General features: G+C 35.2%; 1 protein-coding gene across 1 annotated transcript in view; it reads left to right on the top strand.

The window, feature by feature from the left end:
- Nucleotides 1-10,000, top strand: part of LOC109112266 (F-actin-uncapping protein LRRC16A-like) — a 27,381-nt gene that overhangs the window by 17,082 nt on the left and 299 nt on the right. Inside the window, 13 exon segments of the mRNA XM_042746013.1 lie at nucleotides 114-168; nucleotides 258-430; nucleotides 511-579; nucleotides 664-757; nucleotides 2,023-2,121; nucleotides 2,289-2,428; nucleotides 2,672-2,702; nucleotides 3,888-3,971; nucleotides 4,157-4,241; nucleotides 5,300-5,346; nucleotides 6,205-6,271; nucleotides 6,344-6,585; nucleotides 9,132-9,229. Coding sequence (XP_042601947.1) covers nucleotides 114-168; nucleotides 258-430; nucleotides 511-579; nucleotides 664-757; nucleotides 2,023-2,121; nucleotides 2,289-2,428; nucleotides 2,672-2,702; nucleotides 3,888-3,971; nucleotides 4,157-4,241; nucleotides 5,300-5,346; nucleotides 6,205-6,271; nucleotides 6,344-6,585; nucleotides 9,132-9,229 — 1,284 coding nt within the window.

Genomic DNA, 10,000 nt, shown 5'->3' on the forward strand with positions numbered 1-10,000 from the left:
ATTTGACATAGAAGTCTTTTATAACATTATAAATATCTTTACAGTCACTTTTGATGAATAAAAGGATTAATTCACAGGTCTTACATTCTGAATGTGCGTGTGTTTCTGTGCAGAAATCTCGGGCAGGTTCTGGTCTCTCTGGTCCATATGATTCAGGAAGAAGATTCTGTAAGTCTGTAGATCCGTCACGTTTGAGATACTGCACTCAGGATACATTGCTTAACTGTGTGAGTGTGTGTGTGTGTGTGTGTGTGTAGCCGCTGGCGTCTCTGTCTCTGGCGGACTCACGACTGAAGGCGGATCTGTCAATGGTGCTGAACGCACTGGGAGGAAACAGCAGTCTGACCCATCTGGACATCAGCGGGAACAGCATGGGCGACTTTGGGGCGAAGATGCTGGCCAAAGCCCTGCAGATCAACACCAAACTCAGGTGCCGCACACACTGACCACAGGATCATCTGAGACACACTCATGTACACAAATATACAGCGTTCATTGTGTGTGTTTCAGGACGGTGATCTGGGATCGTAACTGTGTCAGCGCTCAGGGCCTGCAAGATGTGGCTGCTGCTCTGGAGAAGTGTGTCTGAGCTCTTCTTTTACTTCAGATTCAGTGTGTGTCTGATCATCAGGTTCAGACATGTTTGTCATTCATCTTCTGCAGAAATTACACCATCAGATTCATGCCGGTTCCCATCACAGACGCGGCACAAGCTCTGAAGAACAACTCTGAGAAAACTGAAGATGCCCTGATGAAGGTCTGAACACAACATGTGAAATTTTGGGTTCATGTTATGTTCATAAAAATAATATGATATGATTATGATATGAAAAATTATATTCTTAATAATATCAAAAAACACACTCTAAATATACTTAAACACAATCTAAACATGCCCAAACATACACAAACATGCTCCAAACATACTCAAACATGCTTTAAATATAATGAAACACACACAAACACACTCTAAACATACTGAAACATACACAAACACACTGCAAGCATACTCAAACATACACAGACATGCTCCAAAAATACACAAACACAATCTAAACATGCTCAAACATACTCAAACATACACAAACATGCTCCAAGGATAGTCAAACATACACAAACACGCTCCAAACATACACAAACACACTATAAATAAACATAAACAAATATACTCAAACATAAACAAACACACTTCAGACATACTCAAACACACTCTAAACATACTCAAACATACACAAACAGGCTTCAAACATACACAAACACACTCTAAACATACACAAACATGCTTTTAATGTACTCAAACACACTCTAAACATACACAAACATGATCCAAGCATACTCAAACATTTACAAACACACACCAGATATACTCAACATACTCTAAACGTACTCAAACATGCACAAACAAACTCTAAACATATTCACACTCTTAAATTACACAAACACACTCTAAACTTACACAAACATGCTTTAAACATACTTAACATGCTCTACCCTTACCAAAAAGTAGTATAATTCAAGTTTATTTTATTAAGTATACTTAAGTATAGTTCAAGTATATTTAGACTTTTTTGTAGTAGTATAGTCAAGTATACTTACACCCCCGGTCATTTAAGTATATTTCTGGAGACGTAGAATAAAGCCCATTTTCTAAGAAGTGTACCACGTAATAAAGTAACAACTAAAAAGCATACTTTCCTATTTTTAGTCTGCACCCCCAAAGAAGTCATTAACTAAGAAGAAGCGATAGCACAAGGCCAGCTGAACTGTTAGAAAACTTGCTTTTTTGCATAAAGGTAAAAAAAACATACTCAGCCATACACCAGACAGAGAGCTCACACTTGAATAAACTTCTTTTTCATAAGGGTAAACATACTCAGACATACACAAAGATGCTCTAAACTTACACAAACATGCTCCAAAAATATACAAACACATTCTATTAATTATAATATAATAATACACAAACTCTCTGGAGCTCTTTTTTTCCTGTGATGTGCCTCCCATTATGCTTTGTGTCTGCAGATGGAGCAGTATCTGCTGCGTAACCACGAGAGCAGGCGATACCTGCAGGAGCAGGCGTTCAGACTGCACCAGGGCCTCGTCACCAGCACAACACAACAGGTGACTGATCATATCTGCAGAGCAGGTGGCTGATGGGATATATATCTACTCAACATTCACCATAACTGAAAACACAGAGTGTTTATTATTTGATTGACAGGATCATATATCACAGCATATATGTCCCTGCCAGTGGTGTGTTCATTCGCGTGTGTGTGTGTGTGCAGGTGATAGGGCAGGTGTGTGTGCAGGTCCAGGATCAGCTGAATTCTCTGCGCTTCAGTACGAGTGACAGAGTTCTACAGGACATGAAGACGGCCGAGAACCTGATGAGAGACGCCAAGACCTCCACAACAGTGAGAGACACGCACACACACACCATAACTGGCTGATGGGTTCATATGACGCTGATATTATTACACAAACCCTGAAAGAAGATTAAAAACATGATGTGCTTCAGCTATTAATATTTTTTTCTGGTTGAATATCTGCTCACGTTCAGTTTGTCTCATGGTTGTGTTGAACCAGCCCTTCATAAGTTTTTAGATTGGAATATAGGGCTGTAGAAACTACTAAGTCTGTAAGCATAGTTTTGTGTCTCTGTCTGTAGCTGCTGTGCAGCCTGTAACACCTGCACTCAAGTGGGCGAGTGGCATACGCAAACATACACAAACATGCTCCAAACACACTCAAACACACTCTAAAGATACTCAAGCGTACACAAACATGTTCAAAACATAGTCAAACATGCTCCAAACATACTCAAACACTTTAATCGTACTAAAACATACTTAAACACACTCTAAAAATGCTTAAACATATTCAAATCACACTTTAAACATATCAAACATACTTAAAAATATACAAACACACTCCAAACATACTCAAACATACACAAAACAAGCTCCAAACATACTCAGACATACTCAAACATACACAAACATGCTCCAAACATAGTCAGACTCCAAATGTACACAGATATTTACAGACACACTATAAACATACTCAAACATGCTCAAACATACTTAAACACTCCAAATGTACTAAAACATACTTAAACACACTCTATATATATAATCAAACATGCTTAAACTTATACAAACACGCTCCAAACATACTCAAACACACTCTACCCTTACGAAAAAGAAGTTTATTCAAGTGTGCTATTAGTATACTTCTTTTAAACTAAAAATAGGAAAGTATGCTTTTCGTTACTCTTTTTATGTACTTCTCAGAATGGCTTTATGTAACTTCTCAGAAATACTACATTAAAATGACATTAAGTATACTTGACTTATACTTACACAAAAAAGCCACCCCACCCCTACCCCCACTTACAAAAAAAAAGTCTAAATATACTTGAACTTTACTTAAGTATACTTAATAAAATAAACTTGAAGTATACTACTTTTGGGTAAGGGTAAACATAATCAAACATGCTTAAACATTTACAAACACACTCCAAACATACTCAGATATAAACAAAACAAGCTCCAAACATACTCAAACATACTCAAACATGCTCCAAACATACTCAAACACTCTAAACATACTCAAACTTGCTCAAAAATACACATACATTCTCCAAACATACTCACACTCCAAATGTACTAAAATGTTCACAAACACACTTTGAACATACTCAAACATGCTCAAGCATACACAAACACGCTCTAAACATACTCAAATGTACACAAACAAGCTCTGCTGACGTTCAGTTTGTCTCATGGTTGTGTTGAACCAGCCCTTCATAAGTTTTTCGATTGGAATGTAGGGCTATAGTAACTACTTAGTCTGTAAGCTTAGTTTTGTGTCTCTGTCTGTAGCTGCTGCGCAGTCTGTATCACCTGCGCTCAAGCGGCCGAGAGGTGGGCAGCAGTGACGGGTCAGCAGGTGTATGTGTGCAGCAGGTGCATGGGGGAAAATGTTGTTTTGTGGGTGGCGGGAGATATGAGCGCTCTTATAGAAAAAGATGCTGGTGGTGCGCACACACACACACACACACACACACACAAAAATTTACACCTACAATACACCACACACACCAACAGACTGCGACTGACTGAGAAATGCACTCTGATGTGTTTGTGTTCAGGGTTTGCTGGTGTCCATGTTGGATACGGCTCAGAGCGTGTGTCCTCACATCATGCAGCAGGCGCGTTTGCGTGAAGATCTTCTCAGTGAGGGGAGGACGAGTGTGTCAAAAGAGTTCTTCATCTCCTCTCTGCTGTGGTGGTGAGGTTTGGCTTATAATTCATTAAGATCAGGTCAGCCACGGGCCTGCACTCAAGTTTACACTAGTATATGGGTTACACAGGGATTTTCACAAATGTCAGATGTACCCCTTTAAGCCAATATTTCAGTAATTTAACAACACATTCACATGTTCATGATTCTCTGATGTCAGTTAATGGTGACATGGCATGCTAGTAGACTAATAAAATATTTCATCTTTTTAAGTGTTATATTTAGATTTTTCTTTTAGAAATATTTTTAGAAATATTTTTCTATTTAATTTTTGCTTTTTTTTTACTTTAAGTATTGTAATCTCACATTTTATGATTTAATTCATTTTTTGTGTTTTATTTTTATTATTTTTAAATAATTTATGTAAATTATTTTTTATTTTTAGTATTTTTTGTTTTATTTTAAAATTATGTATTTTGATTTTGCATTTTTATGATGACTTTTTTTGTAATTTTCATTTAATTGTTCATTTCATTTTTTTAAATTATGTATTTTAAATTAGCATTTATTTTTGTAAGTTTTATTTGTTTTTATTTTATAAATAAAATAAATAATAATATTTATTTTATAAATAAAATTATTTGTATTTTAATTTAACCTGTTTGGACAATCTTATTATCCTCAGCATCTTTATTGCTTAATTTTGGATCACATACGGTCACTTTTAGAGCCAAACAGTGTGTTTTGTGTGTGTGTGTGTTTTCAGTGAGGTGAAGCTCAGTATGGCATCATGTCTCTCTGATTACATCACTGATTATATGATTACATCACTGCTCTCTGATTACATCACTGATGAGATCCTACAGTCTCTCTCTCTACACTTTATCACAGTGTACTTGTGTCCAATTCATGTGTGTGTGTGTGTGTGTGTGTGTGTGTGTGTGTGTGTCAGGCAGTCATCTGAGCAGGAGGAGGACAGCAGGCATGCTGCTGTGCTGCATTCCACCTCCTGACTCACAGGAGGCAGAAGTTATAGTGACGAGATGAGAATAACGACAGATGGACAACATGACACAACAACCAGAACAACAGCCACAGGTACACACACTCACACAGGGCAGAAACACACACTGTAAAAAATGATTTTCTAAAGTTAGGGTTAACAAATCCTGCACCAAATGTTTTTCAGTGCAAAAGAGAATCCAGAGATTCATGGGTGATTTTAAGTCATCATTTACACGTCCTCAAAGCTGTGTGACTTTCTTTCTTCTGTGGAAGACAAATGGAGACGTTTAGAATGTGCTGTTTTTATTTTTGATTTTTAATATTTAGGATTTTTATGTTTTAATAAATTTTTAGCAAATGATTGTTTTGATTTGTTTTTTATTAAACTTTTTTTTAATTAATTTGGCATTTTTAAGATGTAATTAATTTTAAAGTAAAAATAATAAAAAGGCATTAAATCACAAAAATGCACAATTAAAAATTTTAAAATAAAAAACTAATTTAAAAATCTTAAAAAACAAAAATTAATTCATATAAATTATGCATTTTAATTTTATTTTTTTATTTTGATTAATATTTTTTTCGTTTAAATGTTTTGTTTTTATATAAAAACTATGTTTTTTATCAATTAATAATTTTTATTTTATTTTATTTTTATTTTTTTTTATATTTTAATTAGCAATTTTTATGATTTAAGTCTAAATTAGCTATAACTCATGAACTTCGGTTTGGGAAACCCTAAACAATTATACATGCTGAAGATCTTAACATGAAAGTACATTTTTACTAAGATTGATTGATTAAAACTATGTATTTTAATTTTGCATTTTTATACTATAATTGAAAGTGTTTTACTCCCGTGGAACACACGGTTTCCAAACAACCAGCACACCATGTTCATGCTGTGTATTTGAATATTCATGAGTGTAAAGTGTGTGTTTGGATCTCTAGCGGACACAGAAAGCCAAGAGGAAGAGCATTCACAGTCGGATGTTCAGACCCATGTCCGCCGCATTCGGTACGTGTCCAGCACTTCGTCAGTTATAATTAGTGTTTCTGAATGACTGATGATTGACTGTGTGTGTGTCAGAGCTGGGCTTTGATCTGTATAAGGCATTAGACGACGTCTGTATGGACGATCTGCTGCCTCCGCCCCTCTTCCCAACTACGCCCCCTCCACCGCCAGGGACCCCGCCCCCAGTGGAGGCGGAGCTACAGCAACCTCGGCCAGTAAGCTTCAGCGACCTGCCCATAGAAGACACGCCCACTCTGCAGCACGTCACTAAATACAGGCCGCGGCGGACGAAGAAATCCAAACCCAGCAGAGCCGCTGTAAGACATCAGACACACAAACACAGACCATATCTACAGCCACCACACAATCACTGAACTAACACTGAAACTGTTTCAGAATGGTTTAGGTAATTGAAATGAAGCTTTTGCTATAGCAGCTAACTGAAATAAATGTATGTTTATATACTAAAGTTTAACTAAAACTGAAACAAAAAGTACAGCTAAACAGAAAATATGGGGAAAAATGGCAGAAGTGACTAATAAAATTGTTTTTTAAAACCTAAAGAAAAACTAAAAATAAAAAAAATTAAAATCTAATTAAAAATTAAAAATACTGTTATAATATGTGAATAATACTAAAATAAAACTCAAAATGTTGCAGCTTTTTGTATTTCATTTCAGTTTTTACTGAGCAAAGAAATACTTAAATGACTAAAATTAAAAAGAAAACTGAAAATTGTTAAATAAAACCTCATTCAAAACATTAATAAATAATGTAATATATAAATAATGCTAAAAATAACACTCAAAATATTGCATCTTATTATACAGTCAGGTGGGCCAAACCAGAACGTGCTTTCTAACCGCGCCGCGAGTGCCGCCGCCACCCACCGAGGGACCACGGCAGCTGGTCTCGGCTCGCCTGTGTGGCGATACGGCGGGGGTTGCGGCGGCAAAGGGGGCCGTCAGCTTTTCCTCGCCAATGTTAACATTTGATGGCTGTGGCAGCTTGCAGTCGACGGCCGGAATGTCTGAGGGAAAAACACAGTAGGCCTAGATAAATTATTTCATATTCATGATGCAAATTAGTAGGCTACTTATGACGTTATGTGCATTTCTCATTTAGAACAAATTTAAGCAGAATAAAATGACAAGACTATGAGCCTGTGCTTATATTTTACGACTAAGAAATAAGTATTTACACCATATTTTAGATATGAAACATTTAACAGGTGTGCAGCATTATTTTATATAATATAAATCATATGGTTATATTACCTTAAAGAAATGGTGCTTTTTTTGCATCGGAGCATTAAAAAAGCTGCTACATACATGGATTATAAGTGCCCATTTCTATATAACATATTGTCACAAATACCTTTTTGAATTCTATTTCCTTTATTTTTAGAGTACAACGGGAGGCACTCGTAGGGCTTATAATTTCACTAGCCATTTTTTTTAGGCCCTAACTAAAACAAGAAACAGATAAAATTAAACGTGGCACGATTTAGATAAATCATTGAAACTGAAAAGAATGGATGGATTAATGAACGTCCCTCTCTGTTTTGAACTCAAGTTCTCCGTCATTTATAAATTGCAGGCTGTGTAGTTGTCAGGCTTGTTCCGTTTCCCGTATCATAACATTCGTAGTGGAGAAATTCATCTCCGAGAACAGTGTGGAAATACAGTCAGAAATGCGGGTCAGGCAGGACTACTGAAGGACAAATCGTAAAAGCAAACTAATTTAAATGTCATATAAAGTTCGTTGTCACTATTATCTTTTTTTAAAAATTGAATGTGTATTCACATCACTTTGTTCGCTATCTGCTCTGAGAGAGCAAGATTTTTTGTTTGTCTATTTTTTCTTTATACAAATCGTGGTTTGTTTTTTATTTGTATCATTGCATGTAAAAAAAAAAAATAATTCACTTTGTAATGCATATATGCAAAATGTAGAAACTGTCAACCTTCTTCTTTTCGCAGTCTATCGCGATTTTATCTATAATTAGTTTTGTACCATTTTAACTTAACCTGCTTTGTAATTTTAAATAATTACTATGTTGATTTTTTAAGGCTGTAATATTGTTATTTATAATAATTTTATTGTTGTTGTTTTGTTTTAATTCCTTATTTGATCATCTTTTACAAAACAAAATATACATTTCAGTTCGTCCCAGGTTTGCAAACTGTCCCTTTGCGGTGGGACAGCACCTAGTGATGTAGTGCTGTTTAACCGCCGCTGGCCCCTAGCGCGCGGCGTAATTATGCATTTTCTTTGGCCACCTACTGTATCTCAATTTTTTACAGAGCAAAGGACAAAATAATTTAACTTAAATTACATTGAGATTAAATTAATTTAAATGAAAAACCAAAAAATTTTAAATATAAATTAGTCTATAGTTCAAAATAATAAATGCTGTAATAATATATAAATACTAATAATAGTAGTTCCAAATGTTGCCATTCTTATTATATTATAGATCTCAAAAAGTTGTAATAAATGACCTCTACAGATTTTTATCTATGTCTATACAAATAAAAGAATTAAAGACAATTATTATATTCAGTAATATTTTTGATTTTAACTACTGGATGAGGAACGAAACTTGACCTGAAATGATCTGAATAATGACACTGTTGTCTTCAGTAGTGAAGAGTGTTGAGTTTTGAGATTCATCATTAATGCTTTTTGTAAGATTAACACTGTTTTATTAATGAGGAGCTGCGTTGAATTCATCTGTGTTGTATAAAGCGCTCTAGAAATACACTGACTCGACTCGATGGGAATTAAATGTTTAGATTTCGAGGCTTTGGAAGTGAATTGTCTCTATAGACTGACTGGTTTCTTGAACTCTGTTGTTCAGCCAATCAGCAGAGCCGCTGCACAGGAAGTGGAAGTGGATCAGCTGGACGAGGGTGTGCCGGAGTTCTTCTCCAGGAAGGTCACTAACGTCAGCGTGAGGTAAAAATACCACAGCAAAACATCTAGACTAATATAAAATTCAAACATTAAATGTGTCAAAAAAGCCCCAGTGTTTCCCCATGAGTAGCACAGGTATATTTGTAGCAATAGACAACAATACATTTGTAATGGGTCCACATTATACATTTCTCTTTTATGACAAAAATCATTATGATATTAAGTAAAGATCTGTTCCATGAAGACATACTTTAGTAAATGTCCTACCCGTGAAATATATCAAAACTTAATTTTTGATTAGTAATATGCATTGCTAAGAGCTTCATTTGAACAACTTTAAAGATGATTTTCTCAATATTTAGATTTTTTTTGCTCCCTCAGATTCCAGATTTTCAAATAGTTGTATCTCAGACAAATATTGTCCTCCTAACAAACCATACATCAATGGAAAGCTTATTTATTCAAATCTCAATTTCAGAAAAAAAAATTGACCCTTATGACTGGTTTTGTGTTCCAGCGTCACATATTGTTAAAGTCAGTAGTAAAATAGGAAAAAATAAATCAATTTTTATGCAACAGCATAAATAAATACAACTGAACAAAGTTCAGGCACAGAAATTGAAATCAAACTTTAAAAACACTATAGTTATCTTTTCTCATAAATAACAATATAGATGAATCCTCATTAACAGTTACGAGAGATATTCAGTCAGGATCAGGGAGTGATTTTCTTTTGCTCTGTGAATTAACAACTAATGAAATCTGTTTCCCTCATCTGTTATACGTTCACCTAAGACAAAAACGGCTGGTTTA

Source organism: Cyprinus carpio, chromosome B19 (assembly GCF_018340385.1).
Source record: "Cyprinus carpio isolate SPL01 chromosome B19, ASM1834038v1, whole genome shotgun sequence".
In the NCBI taxonomy this organism is placed as follows: domain Eukaryota; kingdom Metazoa; phylum Chordata; class Actinopteri; order Cypriniformes; family Cyprinidae; genus Cyprinus; species Cyprinus carpio.